General features: G+C 53.0%; 1 protein-coding gene across 2 annotated transcripts in view; it reads left to right on the plus strand.

Annotated features, from left to right (window-relative positions):
* Positions 1-1,184: 1,184 nt before the first annotated feature.
* Positions 1,185-24,515, plus strand: part of LMO1 (LIM domain only 1) — a 39,634-nt gene continuing 16,303 nt past the window's right edge. The window contains exons 1-2 of one of the 2 annotated variants that reach the window (XM_032489103.1): positions 1,185-1,370; positions 5,739-5,998. In XM_032489103.1, the coding sequence (XP_032344994.1) occupies positions 5,974-5,998 (25 nt within the window). In that variant the 5' untranslated portion in view covers positions 1,185-1,370; positions 5,739-5,973. The remainder of the gene's footprint in view (positions 1,371-5,738; positions 5,999-24,515) is intronic. The other variant, XM_032489104.1, reaches the window with a different exon arrangement.

Here is a 24,515-nt window from a genome sequence, read left to right on the forward strand (position 1 = left end):
GCCTTACAGACAGAAGGCGAAGAACTAGTGTGTGTGGAGTTGGGCGGGGGTGTGCCTGGATATCAGGCACTTGTGGAAATCGTGTGTGGGGAGATGCAGGATCAGCTGGGACTTGGGAGGGCTCTGGAATAAAAGCTGGAGGTTGGGGGAGGTATTGGGATGTGCAGTGAGAGGGCAAGGGAAAGGGACGGTGGGAACTTGGGGTTTATAACTAGGGGGAGGGCGAGCATAGTCCAGTTGGTGCACAAACCGGTGATGGGGGTAGAGGTACTGCCCCAGCCTGGCTCCAGAGACCCCCACAGCCTCCTGATCCTTCCGGTTTCTTTTCTGTGGTCTGCACTTGCCCTTGCGGGTTTGAGAGTGCAGTGGTCAATGGCGGGGCAATTAGGGGGAAAAAAAGAAAGAGTTGGGGGTGTCTACCACTGTTACCACGGATTCACATTCACAGCCACACACAGAAGCACTCACGCAGTCTCATACATTCCTGTGCTGCATCTGAAACCCTAGCCCACAGTCCCCAGACTCAGAGCCACACCCAGCCCCATGCACTCCCAAAGCCCCACACTCATAAGGGCAGGACTCAAAACTGCACCCTACAGATTCCCACTCTCAATCGCACACATTCTACTCTAAGTCTCATCTGAAGCTCACACAGTGGCTCACCACCCCACACAGCCCTCACTCTGGCATGTGGACGGACGGGGACACACACACACACACACACACACACACACACACACACACACACACACACACGAGTCCCTCACACGCACACACTGGCTGTGCTTTTGTGTTTTGTCAGAATTAATGAGAAAAGTTCCCGTGCCCTGCGGGTAATTAGTGTCCTTGGAGTTAAATAAGCTAATGGCGGGCACCTCTGGCCCAAGCAATTATGTTTGTGTATTGAATAATTGATTCAAAGGGGGGAAGGGCCGCTAATCAGATCTGAGCATAATGAATTGATTCAATTAACAGGGGAATCTGAGGGGCCCTGGGAACCGCAGGCTTCACTCGGCTGAGCGAGCGCGGCCGGCGCGGAGAGAAGGGCGCGCGGCTGAGGTGTCTCCGGCCCGGCCCGGGCAGCAGCTGCCGGCTCCGCTGGGCGATCCCGGCCCGGCGGACGCGCGTCAGCCCCGCCCCGCCCCGCCCCCGGGTCGCACCCGCCCGCCCGCCCGCCCGCGGGGCTGAGCTCCAGGCGCCCGGCCGTCCGCCCCCGTCCGCAGCCGCCGCACGCGGGGCGCGGATCCCGCGCGGGGCCCGCGGGAGCAGCTCAGGCGGGCGGCGGCAGAGTCCGAGCCGCCCGCCCTTTCGCGTCGTCGGCCCGGGCCGGGCTGGAGCCTGGGGGACCATGGTGTTGGACCAGGAGGACGGTAGGTACCCGGAGACGCGCGGGGTGCAGGGCCGGGGCGGCGGCGCGGGCCCGGCCAAGGCCACTCCGCTTGCGGCCGCAGTCTCCCCCCCACCCCGCGCCCGGCCCCGGCCGCCTCGGGCCGCGGGGCGGTTTTCGGAAGCGCTGCGGTGGAGGTGCGCGCTAGTGTGTGCGTGTCGGGGTGCGGGGCTCAGCCCCGAGGCTCCTTGGCTGGATGAGGAAGTCATACGGGCCACCCCGAGCCCTCCAGCCCCGCACGCTCCGGCCGGGAACTTTCTCACCGGCACTTGCCGCCTCGCAGGCGCAAGAGCTCCACTCCGACCCGCGCCGCGACTGGCCCCCGCAGAGCCGGCAGCTCCCCAGTCTCCCGGCTCCTGGCAGGTCTGGGGAGGACGCTCGCTATCAGTTCCCCCAGCCCAGCGTGTTGGGAGGTTCTCCGCTGGCTAGAGTAGGTGGATGGGCCGTATATCCAAGGTATCTGGTGCGGATTCACCCTGAAGCTAAGGAATTTTAAACTTCAAAGTCCTTCAGTTGTAATTTTGTATTAGTACTCTCTAATTCCTTTTCCTTTTAAAGACCACCCTCACCCCACACCCGATTGCATAGGAAGCGTGGCTCTTACAAAATCTGGACCACCCTCTGGGTCCAACTGACAACCTTCCCATTCTAACTGCCAGTCTCTCAGGAGAACTCTCAGCCCTGCTGGGCCATGGACCATCGCCAGTTGCTAGGGCAGTTCCTTGGCGCCTGAGAGATGTAGCCCTGAGGCAGAAGGCTGCGAAATTTGGGGTTGGGAGGCAGCTGCTGGCCTGCAGGGCAGGGTCTGACTAGCTGGCCTTTCTCTCTGGCCCCACTAGTCCCTTTCCCCATCCTTCCACCTCCCACTAGGGTGATCACCTGTCTTGGTTTGCCCAGGACCATTTCTGTTTTATCATGGAAAGTCCTGGATCCTGGAAATCCTTCAGTCCTGGGGAAACCAGGACAGTTGGTCATCAGCCTGCATCCACAGCCTTCTCCGGGCTGTTGTGCAGGGGTGGGTTGGCCTTTCATCAAGGGGGTAGGGGAGACTTGTCTTCTGGAATGCAGATTCTGCCTAGGCCCCTGAAAAGCCTAACAAGTTATAACTGCAGCTTCCTAGAGGGCCTGTCCAGGGCTTCCAGAAACCAAAGGAGGAAGAGTTTGCCGACTATGTACTTCTCCACTCTAGCTGGTTGCAAATCTGTTTGCTTTTGTGTGAGCAGGGGGCAGGGCAGGGAGGGCATCTGAACTTGGCCAGCAGGCATCCTGATTGTACTGCAAAGTCTGTAGTTTCACTCTGTCCCATCGACTGTGGCAGCCACAGGGAAAGGGCCCTTGGCACTCCAAACACCCCTTTGAGAGTCACCTGTGAGACCAACTTGTAACCCTGTCTTGGAGACAGCTGTACTGTGTTGGGAGCAGGGCCCTCAGGCTGAGGCACATCTGACAGGCTCCACTGAAGAGTTCTGGAATATCTGGTCTGCCTGGGCCCTCCGGCACTGCACGGAGTCTTCCCTTCTCCCCACCCTCCCCCCACCTCCACCCCATTGCAGGAATCCTTCCTCAGGACTTCACTGCCAGGTGCAATGACAAACAGCTAGGACCTGCCCAAAACTTTGTAAAGCAGCCAGAAACACCCCCCTTTCTCCTCACCATAACCTAGGGGGCTGATCCATCTTCCTCCCTCTGCTGTCCCCAGAGATATCTCAAGGGCATTTTGGAGCACTCTTGGCAGTGAGAGTACATGTTCATCACCTGTGGAATGTGTCTGGTGCAGGCGCCCTCCCACAGCCCCAGGGGATTGGAGGATTCCACCCTGGTGTTGTGGGTACGCTCCTGAACCTGGAGGCAGCTTGGGTGGGAGTGAGCACGGCACGGAGTTACCTGCCTGCCCAGCAATTCCCCATGAGCTGAGAGAAAGGCCGCCTAATGAGCCAGGCTCATGCCTGGGTTTGTCAGCCCAGCAGGCTCCTTCCTGGGCTGGGAGCTCAAGTCATCCAAACTGTCCAGGGCTCGCCGGGCAGCTCTGTGAACCCGAAGGCCTCTGTGGAGGTCCTTCTCCCAGTGAGTGCAGGAGCTCGATGCTCACACCTAGGGATGCAGAGAGAGCCACCTGTGGGCACTAGCTGCCAGCCCTCCGCACACAGCACCAACCTCCTGTGGCCGCCCTGCTTCCGCAGTTCATTGCTCAGTACCTCAGACTTGCTCCAGTCTCTGGCTTCGGACACAAAGCCCTGACTCCCTGGAGGGATGCTGGCTGTGTGGCTGCTAGTTAGGTACCTTGGAGGCTGGGGGAGCTGGTGTTGGTCCAGAGACGCAAGCACGACACATGGATGAGACAGCGGGAAAGTGGCTTCAGCTAGTCGAGTCCTGGTTTGTGAGTCAGGGCCAGACCCCGAAAGTGAGGAGAAGCAGCCCTGGAGATCTGGGGTGAGGCTGCAGCCTCTGTGGAGTGAATGCCTGCAAGTAGCACAGAGGCTTCTACAGCGAGAAGCTACCCCCTGCCAGCCTGTCAAGCCCATTGGTTGCTCCACTGTCCGGCCTCCAGCTCCGGCTGGGGTGAGGGGCTGGCACTCAATGTGCCTGCGGCAGCTGTGCCAAAGCCTCCCTCAGACCTGAGGGTACAGTTCGGCTACAGTGGCAGGGGAGAGATCAAGCTCGCAGTCCTGAGGGATTGTGAGTCTGTGCAAAATGATATATTTAACATCAAATATACTCAAGGACTATTAGGATTAAGTATTCAAGATGAAGGGGAAAGCGAACCCCTCTGAGCTGCGAATGAGGTATATCATTAGAAGCAGCCTCTCCTGTTTTCTCAAAGCCTGACTTTGCTGCCTAGGATAGAGGAAGGTGGACTGCAGCACCACTCCCCCGCCCCCTACCCTTGTCAAGAACCCTGCCTTGGGGCCTCGCACAGCTCAAGGGCACAGCCTGACCTCCAGATCTCCTTTGTACCCAATACCAGCCCCCCACCATTGTATGGGGTGCCACAGTTTACAAAGTACATTCACATGCATTAACTCATCTGATCCCCACAGTGACCTTGGAGATAGCAAAGCAGCTCTCCCACTTCACCAACAGGGAAACTGAGGTCCCGGGAGAGAAAATGATTTGCTAAGGGCCACTGTTGGTGATAGGCAGAGGTGGGATGAAGTCTCAACTGCTTGCCCTTTGCCCCTCCTTGGTACTCCAGCTTCCTTCTCCTTGCCTGGGTCTAGTCCTCAGAAGTGACTGCGGGGGATGAGCCTCTGACACTTCTATCTGGAGCTTTTTTTTTTTGGTCTAGAGAAAAGCCATTAAGATTTCCATCCCATCCTGGAACTCTGTACTGTCAAGAAAAAAAAAGTTCATAATATTGACTCCTATTCCTGGAGTAGGCAGCCTGGGCACCAGCTCCTGGGCTCTGGGGAAGAAGCAGGGTCGAGGAGAAGAGGAGATGAACACTGTCTCCCTTCCTGCCTCCTGAGTTGCAGAGCAAGAATTGTCTCTGATTCTGTAGTAGCAGGAATCTTTGTTTTCACTGCTGTATCCCCAGTGCCTTAGAATAGTGCTTGGTACATAATACATGCTCAATAAACAGTTCTGGAATGAAAAAGCCTTCAAGGCCATACTATGCTTGCTCAGAAAGAAGTTGAGATAGGATCCCACTCTCTATGGAACTAGGATGTTCTCGGGAAGGGCTGCTGGGCTAAGAAGTGTGGTTCTGTAAGACAGTGGGAGAATTTGTGCCCTGCGGAGGGTTAACTTTGCCAAACCCAGGAAGCAACCAGAAACCGCTGGCAAGGAGATAGGAAGGGAGAACACGAGGTCAGAGAAAGATCACCCGGTGGGAGTGGAGTGGCAGAAATCAAGGCTGAGGGTCTGGGAGTAACAGATGGGGATGGTCCACCAGACGGTTATTGGGGATGAGGACCCTGGGTCCTGAGCCGAGCCACGAGCCGTGTTGGGGCCGAGAGGCCTCCAGGTGGCGCTGCGGAGCCGGGCAGCCGCGCGTCTCCAGTCCCCATTAACCCGGGAGGGAGGGGGTCCTCGGGAAATGTGTGCATTTATTCAGTAGCAGGAGTGCAAACCTCATACATTGAGGGAGAAAGGCAGCGGGAGACGGCCGCCGAGATTCCTCCATCTCTTTGAATATAATTTTAGATTGAGATTCAGATTAAATCCGAGGGGAAAACACTTTATGAGGCTGAAAGCTGTGTCGTTGCCAGAGCCAGGGTTATGAGCTATCAAATGCAATTACATTAAGACAGATTATACTGGGCAAATTGAGCCATTTAGAAGGTGAAAATCAAAGAAACGGCTCTGATCCTCTGTTCCCCCTTCTCTCTCCCTCTCCCTCTCTAAATTGCAGTTCGTAGTTCCTTGCAATTCTGAGGCACAAAAGTAGGTGAGACTGCTTTTGTATCTGCGAAGTGCTTCACTCCTGAATGTAATTCTAGCTGAGTGCAATCTAGGTTAAGAGCCGGACAAGCGGGTAATTAGAGCCCGCTCGCTGCCCGAGGACCGGCCGCCCCGCCGAAGCGCGCCCGGAGTCGGCGCCCTTCTCCCGGCCGAGCCGAGCTGCGGCTGGACACGGAGCGCCCGAGATGATGGTGCTGGACAAGGAGGACGGTAGGTGGCGGGCGGGGGTCCCAAAGCCCCGAACCCCCGCGGCCCCCGCCGCGGCGCGAGGGAACACACTCGCCGGAACACAGGCACACACTCACCAGGCTGTGCTGGGCTTGCCGGGCGGGCGGTCCGCAGGGGGCTTGGGGCCAGGGGTGGGGGGAGGGCCGAGTGGGACTCGGGTAGGGAGGTGAGTGAGTCCCGAGCTGCGCGTTCTCTGGCCGGGCCGAACCGAAAAGCGAACCGCGGGCGGGCGAGATGTGCTCCAGCCCTGTGATGCTCTGCGGGGCCGCGTGGAGGCTCTGGCTGCCCTCCGATCTCGGCGCAGTGGCGGTTCGCATAGAGCATTTCGTCTTTGCGGCTGCTCCTCTTACCGCAGCCATCACCCTCGCGCCGTCCGCGTAACCCGAGAGGCGCTGAGCGCCGAGCAAATCAGTGGCTTGGGGAGAATTGTACTCCAAAAAGACAGCGCTCGCCCGCCGGGGGATGCCTGGTAGGCGAGGGGAAAGCCGGCCGGCCCCTCGGGGAGACAGCTGCCCAAAAGCTCGGTGAGAAAAAGAGATGCCTTCTGGGCTGCCCACTGTCTCACTGTCTCCCTGTCTCCTGAGCTTGGAGGCGGGAGTTTGGCCCAGAGGGAGAAAGTGTCCCGCTACTGGCCAGTAGCACGCGTGCAGGAGCTGCGTGGACCTGCCCTGGTCAGGAGCCTCACTGCACTGAGAGGTCGGAGCAGAGCGGCCCTTGGTGGCTGGAAGGCACTAGTAGGTAGTGCCACACACCCCCAAAGCCTTCCTAACTGGGAATGCCTTGCAGTGATTGTCTTGGTGTGTGCAGGGGAGGCTGGAGAACGCAGCCCCCTTGTGGGTAAAACCAGTGGGTGTCCTGTGACCCAGGGGCAGCCCCCAGGGTCAGGAGAGTGGCGGTTCCCTGGCCCTTTCAGGCCCTCCTGCCCTGTAGCTGAGGGTTTCCTGGTTTGTTAGTGTTGCAGGGAGATGTGAGAATAATTGTTAGCACCCGCGCAGCCACCTGTGTTCTACTGGTAACGAACTGAGCAGGTGGGTTTTCTGTGAGTCAGCGGGAATTCTCTTAGAGTGACGGCAGAGGCCATCTCCTGACCTCTCCTAGTGAGTACTAGTAGTAGAGGTCTGTGCCCTCTGCCCTCCAGGTCAGTAGTGTTCCTGACACGGGCACTTGGTGAGAATCTGAAGTTAAGTGACTTGCTTAAGGTCACACAGGATGTTCACTTGGCTGCCACTGTGTGCTGATGGCCCCAGCCTCCCCACCACCTTCTGAGACCTCCAGCAGGGAAGGCCATTTAAAGTATCTGGCCTGAGGGGTGGCATGTTGGGGAGCCCTGTGGCCAGTAAGCCCATTTCTCGGCATGTGTGTGGTAAGAGAGGAAATGCTTCTGGCCAAAAGAATCCATTTGCCAGGGTCTGGCTGGCATATGACAGCCATCTCCCACATGCTTTTCTCTCTTAATGGACACCTCCCCTGGAGCCCCACATGGGCCATCAGACAGCTGGGCTGGTACAGTTGTGCATAGATTGAGAAGGAGAAGAAGGGGTCTGGGGTCAGGCCAGACAAGGAGGGAGGAGGCCTTGATTTAGCTCCTTTCTCCACTAACTCTGAGTTATCTTGGACCAGTCATGCCCATCTCTAGACTTCACTTTCCCTCTTGGTGAAATGAGAAGCCCATGAAGAGGGTCCTTCGTTGGTGTCCAGGGGTACTCTCACTATGAGGAGCATGTGGAAATCAGGGTATATCTTTGGCCGAGATTGTTTGGCATGCTTGGCTCCCCAGGCCCAAGCTGGAAATCCAGAAGACCCAGGCCCTATTACCTGGGTGGCCTCTGGCAGGGAGGATGGTCACCTGCTGACAAGATGACACCACCACTACCACCTCAGGCCTTGAAGCTAGCGCTCTGTGCAGGCACCCCAGAGTGCCTTGGGCTCTGTGATGCTAAACATTTTCAGATGAGCTCTGAATGGGAATGGATCCCTGGAGGTCAATCTAGCCAGTCTCCTGCCTCCAGCCTGCAGTGCACCTGAACCACCCTGGGCATGTGTTTCCCCTAGTCTTCACCAGCCCTACGAAGGAGAGCTCATGCTGCCCCATGGTCCCCAACCCTGTCCAGTCTAAATAGTATGATGCCCAGCACTGTTGATGTCGCTGAGCTCTGGGTCTCATCACAGCACAATTAAGGGCGCTGGCTGGGGCCCTGAGGAGCTATTTGATTCTTGTCCTGCCAAGCCTAGAGCTGTCTTCCAAAAGCAACCTTTCTGCTCATAAATCCACCCTCCACTCCCCATTAGAATCTAACATCTCCTGGTTCCAGGAAACCTTGGAGGTGGCACCTTCCGTTGGAGGAGGGAGAAAGGCTCTGGATCCACTCACCCTCCCCTCCAGACCTGCTGCCTAATTTCTTCCTAGCAATTATGCCCTGCCAGCAGATGGCTGTCTGGGCTGGGTGGCAGCATTGGTCCCCGGGGCCCCCAAGGAGTATGTTCCTCGGGGCTGTGGACTGCACCCTTTGTCTGGCTGCAGCAGGGACTCAGGCTCCTATTAACCACTCCCAACGCCTTTTCTCCACCTGACAGCATCTTGTCGGAAGAGGCCGGGGCTCCTCTGGTTGAAGTCGGGTCCGCCAGCTGCCGAGGACCAAAGCTCCTGCTCTGCTGGGCTGCAGGGCTTTCATGTTGCACTTCTGAAAGATAATAAAATATCAATCGCTTTGCTGTAGCAACGGGTTTAAGAGACTTTCTGAAGTATTGAATCGTCAGAAAAAAAAAATTTTTTTTTTTTTTGCTTTTAAGCACAGTGCATTATTAATAAAGTAATCCATTAGGTCGAGCAGTGAAGGGCCACCACAGACAGGAAAGATCTGTTTTGCAAATGGTTAAACTTCGGGTTTTAAGATTAATTGCTTTCATTTGGATGCCTGCTCTTGGCCTAGCCAGCTCCACTTTACTGGAACTCAGGGTCCTGTCTTTTCTCCATGTGGTCGGGCCTGCCTGTCAGCAATGGGAGCCCAGCTCCAACTTTCCCCGAGAAATGGCCCTTCTTCCCCTGGCACCCGTGTTTGGCCTGGTATCGGGCTGTGGGCTTTCCGGGGAGGTTTTCAGTCCCAGGGGAGCAAGGGGAACTATAGCCCTGAGCCCTGAGAGTCAAATTAGCCCTCAGGCTGTTGGAGAAGAGGCTGTGAGCAGCGACAGGCAGCAGAAGGTCCAAGTGGCCCCACAGTCTTGGGGTTGTGAAGGATTGGGCAGAGAGGATGCTGCAGAAGAACAGGTCTGGATGTAAGCTGCCTCTGCAAAGGCCTACCAGAATAGATGGGGTGACTGCAGGAAGCAGCAGGCAGGTTGTGGAACTTAGCACCAGACATAATTCCTAGGGCATTTTTAATAAGTAAAAACACCTAAAGAGATTGGAGCTGGGCTGAGGAGGACCAGACAGTGCATCTTCAATTGTTAATGACCGCTGTGAGCACGGCCTCCACAGCTGACTTGGTTGATCCAGGAGGGCAGGCTCTTGGCCCTGCTAGGGTACTGACAAGCAGGACCTCCTAGAATTTCCCACCATGCTCTACACCACAGAGGGTCCTGGGGGCGTCTCCCAGCAGAGTGGCCAGGACTTCCCCAGCCCCAGAGTGGAGGCGGAGAGTGGGCCCTGATGCTGTTCCATGCCGCAAACCCCCACCCATCGGCAGGAAGGTGGAGCCCAGTGGGCACTGCTGCCTGCTGAGGGCTGGTAAAGGCCTTGTGAGGCTGACAGGGTGGGGACCCAGGCCTGGTACACACGGGAGGACAAGGCGCCACAAAACCTGAGCAGCACATACAGCCATGTCCCCTTCCTGCCCAAACTTAACCAGGCAGGGAGCCTGGCAAGATGGGTCTAGCCCGCCCTCTCCCCGAGCTGGGGGTAAAGAAGCAGGTGCTTCTGTCTGTTCCCTGCTCTTCCATTCATCTGCCCATGAGGAGCACTAAGAGGGGACAGGGAAACAACATAAATTGGTCTGTCGTCCGGAATCCGTGTCTCACTAATGTACCCAGATTAACTCAACTGTAAATTGTCTCCTTGGATGGCAGTGTCTTGCTAAAAGTTTCCCATATGATTCATGATTTGGATTGCTTTTAACGGCTATTGGCTAAGCAAGCCGGTGACTGTACAAGGTGATGCAATTGGCATTAGCAAGGGGAGGCACGGGAGCGTGTAATGCAGTCAATACTGCATTAACTACTGATGCCCAATTACAGGGAGTGGGAGAGAGCCTTTCAGGAGCATTAGGACTAGGGGAAGCTGAGATCACTGGCCGCTGCACGCCTAAAAGCTTTCACCCTTTGCGTGCCAGGGCTCGGCGCTAGCGTGGCCAGTCGCTTGGCCTCTGTGGCCACAGGAACTGCCTTTCTCTCTCTCTCTCTCTATAAACATGTCCCACAGTGATGCTTTTAGCACATGGAAATGTGCATTTTCCTAGAACTGGGGCCTGCTTCTCATGTCTCCTGAGAATTGGTTTCCCACCTAACTCCAGGTCCCAGAGTCAGATGGAGCTGCTGCCCCACCCACTTCCATTTAAGGAACTGCTCAGCAGGCCCATTTGAGAGGAAGGACCAAGAGGAGGTCTATTTTGGTCTCTCTCCCTTGGAGCCGACAGATAATTGCCAGTGAGCATTGGCGGCTGACCCTCTGTGGTCCAAGGAGACATGAGGTTTGGCCTCAGCACAGTTGGGCTGCTGAAACTGGGAAGTGACCATGGCTGGATAGGCTGGGCTTTCTTTGAGCAGAAGACAGAGCTTGGGAGGACGATGGGGGAGTGACCCAAGCCAGGCTGGTGTTCTCAGCGAATGCAGGCCTCCTCCAGAGCTGCATCCTACACGGGCCAGAGATGCCCCTAGGTAGCCAAGAGGCCAAGGCTGTTGTTTGGGTCCATCTCCAGGGACCAGAGGATCTCCCAGGAATCCCCGAGTGGGGGTATTAAGAAGTTTGAAAGGAGTTATGGAAGAAGGTAGAAAAAGGGTCTGGGTACCCAGTGTGCCAGGTACCGTTGGACTGGCTGCCTCCTCTATCATCAAGCTAGGTATGCAGGTCCAATATGTCCACTGTAGTTCTGTGTTTTGTGCGCACACAACATTGTGGTTGCTTTACCTCAATACCCTTTCATCCCTACAGTGAGAACAACCACATCTAACTGGCTGGATTATTATTAGGATTAAATGAGATAATGTCCATATATGCACTTGAAAACCAGGAAGCCTCATGGATGTGTGAAGTGACAGTGCTCTCTGTTCAGCTACAGAATGACCTGAAATACTCTCTGCCCAATTCAGTGCCTTGTTCACTGTCAGGCATTGGGCCCTCACCCTCTCTCTTCCAGTTTATCCACCATGGCCATCAATCACCACTGTCTAAGAAGCAGGCTGTACTACTACTCACCTGTCCAGATCCCCAAGGTGAGTAGCATCGTGGGAAGAAGCTCCAGATTCACGCTTTGCAAGGCCATCCATTTATAAAGGCACAGAGGAGGCTCAAAGCGGCCAAGAGAGTTGCCCACAGTTACATAGGGAGTTAGAGCCCAGAGCCTCAGCATCTTTCTGCATTCCATGGCCGCCTTCCATTCCCTCTGCTCTGTCCCCAAGGCATGGTAAGGTTGGATGGTTGATGTCTCTGATGAGGAGAAACGTCAGCTGGACCAGGGCCATGTGCCTGGGCTTCCCACTCCTGGCCCTACTGACAGCCCAGGGCACATGATTCTATTCTCAGATGTAGGTCCTCCTGGCAGGTGCTGATAGGGCTAACCTGGCCTGCGCCTTCATGGACTGGAGAAGCCCCAGAGGTGCATGTGGCATGTAGCCTATGCTGCCTGCCCGTCCTGCCTGAAGTTGAAGGACACTGAGGCACCCAGGACATCCTTCCATCCTCAGGCTTAGCTTCATGGTGCTGCTAGAGTGAGTTTTCCTGGTAGGTATGTGCTCAAGAGAGGACTACACCAGGAATGTCAACTTGTCCTGGCTTACAAGAGCTGATTTTGCACATCTCTTCCCAACTCTGAGTTCAGTGACAGCACATCAGTAGCTTGACATCAGCCATGGTGGAAGTATTAACACCATGGAAATTGGCCAAAACTACAAATTGGGGTTGTTTCCCAGAGAGCCAGTCATTAGAGTCGTTTTCAAATCTGTCAGTAGTGTAGGCTGGACTTGGCTAAGTGATTTTTCAGGTCTCGGCTGGACTCACTCATGCCTGGCAGATGGCTGATCAACTGGATGCTGAGGGTGACATTACCATGTCCCTCATCATCTAGTAGGCTCTTCTGGCTTCTTCTCAGGGTGGAGACAGGTCCAGGAGAGAGAATGTATGCACACAAAGCTTCTTGAGGCCTAGGTTTGGCTCTGGGATGTTGTCACTTCTGCCACGTTCTGTCGGCCAAAATAAATCACACAGCCAGCCCAAGTTCAAGGGGTGGGGAAACAGATTCTACCCTTGAAAGGGGGGTGGTGGTGAAAAGTCACATGGCGAAGGGCATGGATAAGGGGAGGGGTAGAGATGTAAGGCCACAGGCAGGTCTCACAGCTCACCACTCCAGAGCTGGGCTGTGAACCCAGGCTGTCTGACTGCTCTCCTTCCCTGTACTCTGCCAGCTGCCTATTGTGGCTGGCAGACTCAGGGATAGGGGAGAAGGACACTCAGGGGAGTTCACGGGAGAAGGGTGGAGCCAGCAAGAGGATGACTGGGTAGGGGATGGAGACGGAGGCTTGCTGTTTGGGCAGTTTGTCAGGGGCTGCTGTTGGAGGATCCCTGGCCCGTTCCTCCATGAGCAAGCCCAGAGGGGGACTACAGTGAGGTCAGCCCCCGCTGCCTTCTCTGGCTTTTTCCTCCGTCCTGCAAAGCATCCGAACAGTTGGAAGGGCGTGATGCTCCGTGGTTCCTGGAGCTGGCTGAAACCTGGGCACACATGCAGATGCAGCCAGGCAGGAATCAATTCATTGGTTAGCCCCTTGCCTCAAAACAGGGCGGGAAGTGGGCTGGTGAGAGGTCCGTGTACATTCATAAACCAGCTGATTGAAAAGCAATATTTCAGATAAATACAAGCCAGCGATCTATCAGTGGTTGTAATAAAACCCAGGCTTCAGGCTGTGATTTTATTTTGAAATAATAAGAATTGCTTGATTCTTTTTACTTGAGTTACCATGGTAATTCCAGCGTGGAGCAGTGTTATATTGATTTAGAAAGTGGACAGTAATATTTCTTTTGTGTTATTCTGTTTCTAGGCCTTGATTTCTAATTTCCACTTGGAGATTACTTTTATAAATTTCTTAAGTCCTTCCACTTTTTTTCCTCTCACGGTATAATTTTCCTCTCATACGCTGCTATGTTCTGAGCTTATTGGTTTGCTTTTATTTTAAATTAAACTTGCTGGTTTCAAATATTGAAATGACATCTTTGTCTGTGTCTGTACTTTGGTTTAGCAAAATATTACAGTCTGACGCTTTCTGCTTAATAATTTAAGGGAGGCATTCTGTCGGCCCTCACTGGGTGCTGATAACTTATGACTCAACCAGCGCAGGGCTTAAACTCCTGACATTTTAATATTGTGTGGCGGGAGTGGCCGCCCCTCTGCTCTGAGTCTCAGTGGAGAAAAATCTGTGTGGTACCCCAGAAGGGAGTTTTAATAATTCAACTTTGCCGTTTGGCATGATGACTTCACAGAGAAAGGGAGGGAGGCTGGTTCTTCTCAGATGAGTGGGAGCAGCTCTGATCTGGGCCCCTCTGGCCCCCACCAGCACCCGATCCATCCTGTCTCTCCTCTCCCCTGAATCTTTAAAAGCTCCAGTTCCTGATCCCTTGGTGACAGACTGTCCGGGAAGGATTGTGGGGGTTTGGGGGCTGCCTATGGGTACCATAGTGAATGCTTGAACTCTGTTTTTCAGTTTTTCCCATTTATAAAACAAGTGGAACTAGCATGGGCTTTGAGTCAGACTGACTGGGTTCAAGTCTCACCTCTGCCACTTAGTAATTCTTGACAGTAATAGTAATTTTGACTGAATAGTACTTTGCACTATTCAGTAATGGTTCAGTAATTACTGAATAGTACTTCTAACTGGTAGAATGACCACCTTTTAGGTCTGTTGAGCCTTCACCCAGCACAGCTGTTGTCAATGGTCTTGGGAGATGACTGGTGTGGTTTCCCTATCCTTCCTAGGGTTTGGGGAGGAGCAGGGGAGAAAGTGGTTGTGGGTGTGCTTTGGAACATTTGTTCTGCTCCAGATATGCCTGGGGGTCAAAGAGCTCTGGGAGGACTGTTCTTTGGAGAGGACCCAGGGCAATGGTGCCAGAAGGAGGTGGGTCAGCTCCGTCCACTTTCCTGGCCTGCCCAGCAGAGAGCAGGGGGCATGGCTGGGAAAAGCTAGAGGGTGGTCTCTGTCCTCTGACCTCTCCTTACAACATCACATAGCAAGAATAGGACTCCAGAAGGAAGCTAGGGACAACAGGGGTGGTGGGGCAGAGATCTCTGGTCAGAGGAAAGGTCCCTCCTGTCTTGTGTGGATATATCAGTGTGGTGGTGTATTAGTTATCTCTTGCTGCATAACAAATTATTTCACAATTTAGCAGCTTAAAACAACACCCATTTTTAAATCTCATAGTATCTGTGGGTCAGGAGTGCTGGTATGGCTTAGCTGGGTCCTCTGCTCAGGGTTTCTTACAGATGATAATCAAGGCACTGGCCAGAGCTGTGGTCTCATCTCAAGATTCATTCGGGGGAATGGGCTTCCAAGCTCACTCATGTGGTTGTTGGAGGGATTCAGTCCTGCTGGACTGAGGGTCTCTTTTCCTCACTGAAGGCTGAACAGAGGCTGCCGTCAGTTCCGTGCCATGTGGGCTTCTCCAGTAAGGCAGCTTGCTTCCTTAAAGCTGTCAAGAGTGTCTGCCAGCAAGCAGGAAGTCTTTTAAAAGATGTGGCACATCTAACCACAGATGTGACACTCCATCACTTTTGCTGTATTTTCTTACTTGGAAACAAGTCTGTAGGTCCACCTCATACTCAGGGAAGTGGGGAGGATTACAACAGGGTGTGAATACCAGGAGACAGAGGACTGTTGGGCCACATCATAAGAACCAGCCTACTGTGAGAGGTCAGCCTCTAGAACAGCATCTCGGGCCCCAGGTGTCCAATAGTTTAGCTGCCCCCAGAGAGAATGAATCACCTCCATCCCCGGGAGGCCCAGTGCCTCTGCTTCCTGCATCACCTCATACCAGGGAAGCCACAGATGTCTCAAAGCCTTTTATTTCATCTTCACAGTACCCTTGGGAAGCTGGAGATCAAACACTAGCCCCATTTTGCAAAGGAGTGGGTTATGCTCAGAGAGGGAAAGACACTTGTGTGGGATAGCCCAGCAATTTGGTATGTGACAGAGTTCAGATGAGAACCAGGCCTTTGCCTGCCATGAGCCTGTGGAGGAAGTGGTGATGAAGACACTCCCAGGCAGGCCCTCCTAGGACCTGGTGCTGAGAGGGGATGGCACTAACTGTAAACAGACACAGGGAACAGAGCTGGAGGTGGGAATGGCTGGATGTCTTTTTTTGCAGATGGTAGGTTTGCCAAGGCTACTGGGAACTTGCAAAGCAGCCACCCATTACCTCAGGACCTCTCCTGTCACTCAGTGGTGACCATAACCTCGGTGGAGGTGAGAATGGTTTCTTCCTGATCCAGCCTCCCCACAGCTGTTGGACTGAGGACCTCCACCCATCACCAGCTGTTGCCAGACCAGGTGGGGCCACTGTCTCAGAGGCAACGTGGGCAGAGGCCACTTCAGTAGATCCTTCCCTGGGAACATGGCTGAAGGAGGCTCTCCTATGGGCTGGAGCACAGCACCGGGATCCAGAACTCCTGCATCCTCAGCCTGACCCTGCCACCAGCTCACAGTATGTCCCTGAGCAGGCCTCTTCCCCTCTCTGGGTTTACATTTTCCCATTTATGCTTCACCGGTCACTGGCCATTTGATGCCTAGTGGTACTGTCCATGGAGACATGACCGTTGGTGGGGAATGGGGTGGGGTGAGGCCAAGGCCAGGAGAAAGAAACCACCCTGTTGATGTTTCTTTGTCTTTCTTTGGGCTCCTGGGGTCAGAAGTGGAGGTCCCAGGTGAGAGCATCTGTGGCCCCTGGCCCTCCACACTTGGTCTGGCCATATTTGAGTCCAGGTGGACACTCCCATCCCTGGCTATTCCCAAAGCAACTCGGATGCAGAGGGGACGCCTGTAGCAGGCCCAAAGCCTGGAGGCCAGTGGGCAAAAGTCACAGCCTCAGATCTGAGAGGACCCTGGTCAATTACCTTCTTTTATTCAGGGTGGGGCAGGACTAAGTTCCAAGAAGCATCTACTTCCTCTCTTAGCAAAGTGTCTGAGATACTTCCTGAGTAGAAAAGTCTGGGGCCCAACAGAGGCTACATCCACCCTGGGGTGGGATTTCAGGGCTGAACCCTGTCTCTTTTTCTGTCAATCAGAGGCTGTCTCTTGCAGGCAGCTGCGAGGCATCTTGGGAGGGGCTGGGGCTCCAGGGGAGTAGAGGACAGTGAGCAGGATTACCTCGGGCACCAGGTCCTGACCTGGTACTTAGCCCAAGTGCAGAGCATGATGTTTTGACCTGCCTTTTTGCCCCTAGGATGTTTTCACACTGCTCTTTTGTCCTCAGAATGCTTTATCAGATCAGTACTAAAATATGCCTTCTACACGAGAATAACATCTCATTAGTATTATTGAAAATGTAAAGAAAAAAATGAGCCAGAAAAAAATTTACATTGGTTGAAATAATTAACACAAAGCAAAACTGGCAACAGCAAAGACCGCACCTGGCAAAATATGTTATTGACTAAAAATTGACAGAGGAATAAAGTCTTCCCGATAAAATTTAGATCCCCTGAAGTTGGCTCAGGAAATATTTTCTGGTAGAAACAATTACTACAAAAGAAATCTCAAGAACAACAAAAGCTTTAATTTGTAAGATTTGATTTGAGCCCAAAACTGATCATTAACAGAACAGTCACTTAAAAATTTAAAAATAATTGATGCTAATGAAAAATCATTCCAGTTAAGTAAAAATGGAGAAAGGAGAGGAAATAGTTTATCACTAGTGAATAGAAAATTGATCAAGGAATCAAACTGACTTAATGAAGCTTCTTAAGAACTACTTTCTTGATGAAAAATCACCAATGTTGATATAATTTTTTATCAACATATAGGTGTTAGGGGCTAGCCCCTAGTAGTAGATGTTTAGTAAGTATTTGTGGAATGACCTGTGAACAAATGAGTTAACAGGCGAAGGAAGTCGGGAAGGGAGCAGAGAGAATCATAAGAATTCCTTTATCCGAGAGAGTGGACAGATTTCCATTTTACTAAGATCATTTGGACTACCCTGGAATGTTTTCCAGCACCACCAAGCAATTCTCCAGTTCTCAGCAGTCCCTACTGGGTATCCTACAAACTTAACTCAATTCTAACACTGTACTCGGAGATAGCATAAGATCCCACAGGTTAAGAGCTCTGTCCCAAACACTGCCTCTACTTCAGACACCAATCACAGGTCCAGGTTGTCACCTGTGCTTCTGACCAACATGCTATAGAGTGGGCTCCCGCCACCCCCTCCTCGGGTGAGATAATTTGCTAGAATGCCTCCTAAAGCTCAGGGACATGTTTACTTACATTTGCCTGTTTACTACAAGGATGTGATAAAGGATACAGATGAACAGGTAGGTGTAGAGGTGTAGGGTGAGGTCTGGAAGATTCCCGAGCACAGGAGCGTCTGTCCCCATCAAACTGAGGTGCGCCACCCTCCCAGTACATGGATATGCTCAACAACCCAGAGCTCATCAAATCTTGTTCAAGACTTTGTATAGAGCTTAATCTCCAACCACCTTCCTGCCTTTTCTGGAGGTGAGTGAGTAGGGCAGAAAGTTCTAACCCTCTAAGCCCTTGGTCTTTCTGGTGACCAGCCCCATCTGGAGACCATCTAGGGGCTCCACCCTAAGTTGCCTCATTAGCAGAAACTTAGAGGTGCTCAAAAGGGACTCCTTAGGAAATTCCTAGGGTTTTAGGAGCTCTGTGCCAGGAACCTGGGACAAAGACAAAATGTATTATTAGACATCTAGTCTGTGGAGAATAACTGGTGGGGATAAAACAAGGGGCAGAAAAAACAGCCATGATGTAGAGGGGAAGGGTTCTTCCTTTTGAGCTTTATAGGGTGACCACTCCCTACCCCCTCCAGCCTCAGACTGCCCCCTGCTGCTTCCTGCCTTCCTGACGTTTCCTTCGTTTCAAGCTTGCAGTCTGGGCCTGTTGGAGGGGAAGAGAGGGAGTGTGCAGAAGGGGGGTTCAGATGATACAGGAAAATGGGGCACAAGAGGATGGCCATGTCCTAGTTCCCAGGCGAGCACCTGGGACCCGCCCCATCAGGTGAGAGTCCTTGGCTTCACAGGAAAGAATTCAAGAGTAAACCATAGTTGAGTAAAAGTAGATTTTTTCAGAGATTTATTCACACTTTATAGACTGAATGTAGGCCATCCCAGAAGGCCAGAGAGGCCACGAGGTGTGGGAGACGGGAGGTGGTGGTTAAAGTAAAAATAGATACATGCTCCATAGACAGAGTGCGGGCCATCTCAGAAGGTGAAGGAGTGAGAGGCCATGAGGTGCGGGTTGCTAGTTGTTACGGGCTTGGTTACTTCATATGCTAACAAGTGGGAGGATTATTCTAACTACTTTGGGGAGGGGCTGGGATTCCCATGAATTGGGCCACTGCCCACTTTTTGACTTTTCATGGTTAGCCTCAGAACTATCATGGCACCTGTGGGAGTGCCATTTACCATGCTGATGTATTACAATGAGCATAGAATGAAGCTCCAGGTCTACTGGAAGTCAATCTCCTGCCATCTTGGGCCTCAAGATCTGCTGAGAGTTGAATCTTCTGCCATCTTGGTGCTAACTGCTATGTCATTCCTTTAATGGTTGTGCCCTGGCCCCTTCCCTCCTGTCTCACAGATGGTCAGAGAGGAGGCAGTGGAAGTCTGGGAAGGAAATGGTGGAGGGCATGGCTAGAGCTGTGGCCTTGGGAAGGGGGGCTTATCTGAGGTCCTGGTGGTAGAGATCCTGGGTAGAGCGCCTCAGCTACCCATCTCAGGGCCTGAGCTTCTGGAGCTGAGCCCCAGGGAAGGCAGACCGGAGACCCTGGCTGCAAGCCCACCTCTCCCCACCTTTGTCCCAGAGTCCGCTGCCGGCCTTGCCCAGCTCTGGCCTGAGGTTTCCCACTTCCTTTTCTGTGGCTGCCCCATGAGGGGACCAGGATCCTGACTTTTCAGGCTGCAAAGAAGTGAGCCCGAGCCCGTGGGCCTGAGGCAGGAAGGAACACACCAGAGTGGGGAAGCAGCAAGTCCAGCCTGGCCTCGCTACCCACTTCCAAACTCCTGTGATCCCACGTGATCTGTCAAGTGTTTCGTGGTCCTCCCAACCCTGGGCCAGTTATCTCTCTCAGACTGGCTTCCACAAAAGCTCCTGATTCTGGGAAAGAGCTACATCTGCCTACCCTTACCTGCACCTAATACAGTCCATCCCCTGATTATATATGAGTAGGACTGGCCGGAGAAGAGCAGACTTGTGTCTGAGAGCACTTCCATGGGGAACTGAGTCTAAGGTCTTGCCTCCGCATGAGCTGTCCCTCCTGACCTGGCACAACTCCTGCGTGGCTGCCCAGGGCCTAGAGAGCCAGCCAGCCCCCTCCACTCTCCCCTCTGTGGCCCACATTCCCTTGTGCTGTGCCTTCCCTTCCAGGGTGAAGGCTTTGGATTCTCTCCCCCCAGAGGAGAATAACCCCATAGCATCAGCCCAGACATATGCAGATCTGAATTCTTTATAATTCTTTCAAAGAATTGCAGGGGGGTGTGACAACTTTCTGCAGAGGTGGCTTTCTTTTGGCTTGCAGGGTGGCAAGGGAGCCTGAGGGAAGGGAATAAGCATGGACCCTGAATTCCAGTCCTCCTCTGCATCCTCTGACAGTGAGATCTCAGGAAGGTCTTGCTCTGTCACACATTGCTGTGTGACCCTCGGTAAGCCACTAAGCCCCTCTGAGCCTCAGTTTCCTCATACATAAATTAGGTCCCAGAGCATCCTCCCTGTCCCCTGCACAGAACTCACATGGGAGAAAATGTATTTAGGTGCTTTGCCAGGTGAGCAGCACTGTGCCCTCCTGAGGAATTGTTGGTGAGAACACAGTGACTACATAAAGTAAAGGGTACCTGCCACCCCTCCTCCTGGCATCCCCTACCCTTCAGAGGTTCTTTAAGCCCCAGGCCCCACAAGACCTTGGAAGAGAGTGTGGAGAGACTAGGGGATAGTTTACTTGAGGGGGCAGCTTTCTGAAGGGACAGCATCCCATGATGAAACCATGGAGACTCATGTAGCCAGCCTCACTCCTGGAAAAGGGGTATTTGCCCCAAGCCCTGATACCCTCCTGAAGTGACCAGAGCTTTCCTGTCCCCTTTGTGGAGCAGTTCCCACATGTGGAAGGCTTAAAGTCTGGTCTGTTGGATGAGATGAGGCCTGAGGTGCCATTAGTGGCCTTCAGTCTAACCTTGGTCGTCCCCCCAGACTCAGGGGCAGCTAGGTGCACCCTGCCACGGCCCGGTCCTAGCTCCTCCTGCCAGCCAGTACACTTCATCTCCTTGAGTTACCCTCTCAGATTAGCCACAGAGAATGCTACCCTAGCCTGGCACTGTGTTCCCTCCCTCCAGCAATGGGTTTTTATTTGACCCAAAGGCAGGCTTGGTGCCTTTCTCCCTGGCCTCTGGCCTGGATCTGAGCTTGCACCCCTGTCTGGGGCAGGGCTCTCAGGCCTGGGGAAGGGGCAGCATTTCTTACTGAACCTTGGCTGGGGGCCTGGAGGACCTCACTGTGATCCTATCTGTTGTGCACATAACTTGTGGTACCCAATGTAGGACAAGCTCAAGGTCTGAAAAAAAGACCCACCCCACCCCCTCCCCGCACAAGTATGCCCAATTTGCACGTAGGGCGTAGGCCTCAGAGGATGCAGAAATTTCAACACAGAGAGATCTAGAAAGACAAAACACGAATGCGGTGGTGGAAACAAATGGGTCAGAGTGATGGATCCAATAGGGTCTGGGTTGCCTGGGGAGCAGGGCTAGAAGAGCGGGCACAGTCTGATATCTGGATGGGAAGGCCTGGGGAGGGGGGTACGGGGGTGCACTGGAGCCCTTCCCTATGGAGCAGCTGACGTGAGATGGGGTGACCAGGGCATGGCCTCTCAGAGGGCTGGCTGCTGGGCCTCCCAGGCACCCTTCCCTGACCCCAGGACTTCATTTTTATGAACTGGCTTCTCCTCTTCTCAAAGGAATGTTTTGTTGGTGCTTGTTTTCTTTTGCCTTACAACAGCTTTATCAAGAATTAATTTGCATGCCACAAAATTAACCTTTTTAAAATGTACAATTCAGTAGCTTTTAGTATATTTACAGAGTTGTTCAACCATCACCATTATCAGGTTCAAGAACATTTTCATCACCCTAAAAAGAAACTCCATTAGCAGTCACTCCCCATCTCTCTTCTCCTTGGCAACTACTAATTTACTTTCTGTTTCTACGGATTGGCCTTTTCTGGATATTTCATATAAATGGAATCATACAGGATGTGGTCTTTCTTAGCATAATGTTTTCAGGATTCATCCATATCGTAGTGTATCACAATACTTCATTACTTTTCGTTGCTGAATAATATTCCATTATGTGTATGTATATACCATATTTTATTTATTCATTCATCAGCTGATGGGCATTTGGATGGTTTCTACTTTTTAGCTATTATGAATCATGCTGCTAGGAACATTTGTATTCAAGTTTTTGTGTGGACATATGTTTTCATTTTTCTTGGGTATATATTTAGGAGTGGAATTGCTGAGTCATATGGTAACTCTATGTTTAGGGATATTTGTTTTTAACTTTGAATAAACAGTGTAAGAGTGTTTAGGAGAGAAACCACCCTTGGTTGTCTGAGCTTCGGGAAAGGAGGTTGCCTGAAGTCTGGTTCCCCTGGGTTCCTAAGATTCAGTAGAACTTTTCCCCTGCTGGCTTCAGTTTTCTTATCAGTGAAATGGGATTCTTAGGGATCCCTGCTCACCTCAAGGGCTTTTGTTAGTAATTTGTCCTTACTTAGCATGTCAAGGCTTGCAAAGCACTCTGCTCACCTTAGTTGCTTTGGTTCTCATGCCCTGAGAGTTGGGTATTATTACTCCAGTTTTGCTGATGGGGATGCTGAAGCTCAGAGAGGCCAAAGGGCTTGACTGAGTTTACATTGTGGGTCAATGGCAGAACTTGAACTTGAACCCAGACTCATCAGAGTCAAGGTCCCTGGTCTGAACTCCTGCCTCACCTGTGTCTCTGGGCAAAGCAGGGCATTATCAAAGGAGAGGTCTATCTGAGCAGCCACTGTGTCCTATTCCCCACCCTGGGTGCTGGAAAGTCAGGGCCCAGACCTGGCAAGACATGGGCTCTGCAGCAGAACGGTGCTCTAGGAATCAGGACTTTATAAAAATCTGCTTTTTAGCTGTGTGACTTTGGATCAGTTGCTCCACCTCTCTGAGCCTCAATTTCCCCATCCACAAAATTGAAACAGTAATTACTCCTCGTAGCACTGGAAGGAGAATGTGGCAAGATGTTGTGTAGGAAATGCCAAGCACGATGCCAGGCACACAGAGGTGTTAGATTATAGCACACTTGAGGAGGGCTTGAAGAGGGAGCCGAGTGCTATGGGATCATTGAGGAGAAGTGGCTGGATTCTGCATTGGTCAGAGACAGTGTTAAGGAGGAGCCATTCCTTGGGCTGGCCAGGAAGGTGAGAGAAAGTGGGCAGTCCCAGTGTTCTCCAGCCTGGGGCTGCCGGAAACCAGGAGGAATTTCCAGGGGTCTCACAATAACCTGTCTCCAGGAGAGTTTGTAGAAAGGCCCTGCCGGTACCCCCAGTCCTTACCCCAAGCCCAGCCCATCGATGCCTGAGAGGAGGGCTTGCATGACTGCCTTAGTTAGCCGAATGGTAATAAAACACTTTAAATTTATTGTGACATTTGGATTTAATTAAAAAGTACACACTTAGGGAAGTAGAACATAATGGGGAGAGAGGCAGGGTGGCTTTTCCCCTCCTTTCTTCCCCAAACTAATTAGCGTTGTATTTTAAATTGTTTATGTGCCGCTAATCATCGTAATAAATCATTTATACTGAAAAAGACACAGTCGGCTGTGCCCGCCGCGCGGGTTCCGCTCGCCGGGCTCTATCGTGAACAAATTGATCTGGAAGTGAATTTATTAACCACTGGGGAAGAAATCATTAGTGCTTTCTCTAAACATTCCCCAGGTACGCTTTATTGCCGCAGTTTATGCTGTAACTAAAAGGAGCATTACCCAGGCCCATGTTGTAATTTCCTTGCAGAGCCGGCAGCCCACTCCCAAGCCGGGGGGTGGGAGGGGTTGAGGCGTCCCTGTCTTCTCACCCAGAAGTGCTCTGGTGACCCCAGCCTTTCCCCAGGCTCCTCTTTCCAGAAGGGGCCCCCTTGAGGTCTCTGCGGGCCCAAGACTTTGGCTCCCCTCCTGGTGCCTCTCAGCAGAGGAATGGTTCCCAGAAGCTTGTGTTTTTGTCTCGGGAGTGTGGCTTACAGCTGGGGCTTAGCCTCAGGTTTAGGGAACTGGCAGGCAGTGGCTATGAGTCATTGAGGTCAGACAGGCTTGTCATGGACCAGCTTCCCCACCCAGAGATGGGAAGGCATCAGCGGTGGGCTGTTCGTACCATCAGAAGAACGAATGTGGCAGAGCAGGGACCCAGGCAGGAGCAGGGGGCCCATAGCCAGGGATACCAGGGGCATCCTCTCCCCAGAGCATCCCAAGGCCCTCTTGCAGGCCCTGCTGCCTCCTCCTGCATTTGACTGGAGCAGTCTGTTCTGCTCAGCTCCCTGCTGAGGCCCACCGCCCAGAGTGTCCCCGTCCACCTCTGAGTGCCGGGCCGGGATGGTACTCAGGATGCCACATGCAGTCTGACAGGTGACAGACAGCATGATTGTCAGCTCCCTGGCATCAGGTGCCAGGCCTCGAAGAATGCAGCCTGTGGCCACACCAGCCTTCCCAGCAGCCAGGTGCTCTACTGCCTCACACGCAGGGTGACACTTTCTCTCCCTTTGCACTGAGGGTGGGATGGGGGCTTCAGACCACCCTCACTTCAGGGGGCCTGCACTCCAAGACACTCACAGCAGGCTTTCTCCCATCAGGTTTCTAGAAGGGAAATTCACTTTGGAACCAAGAGCTTCTCCCTGAGAGCCCTTGGCTGGTCTAGGATATAAATCCCTGCCTGTCTGGCTCTAAAGCTCGTGTTCATAATGGCTTCATCCCCGAGGCCCCACGAGCCTCCACAGCCAGGTTGAGGTGAATGGGGATCTGGCTCACACAGGCCTTGCCTTCAGCCGTTCTCATCCAGGTCTGCAAAGGAGGAG

Source organism: Camelus ferus, chromosome 10 (assembly GCF_009834535.1).
Source record: "Camelus ferus isolate YT-003-E chromosome 10, BCGSAC_Cfer_1.0, whole genome shotgun sequence".
Classification (NCBI taxonomy): domain Eukaryota; kingdom Metazoa; phylum Chordata; class Mammalia; order Artiodactyla; family Camelidae; genus Camelus; species Camelus ferus.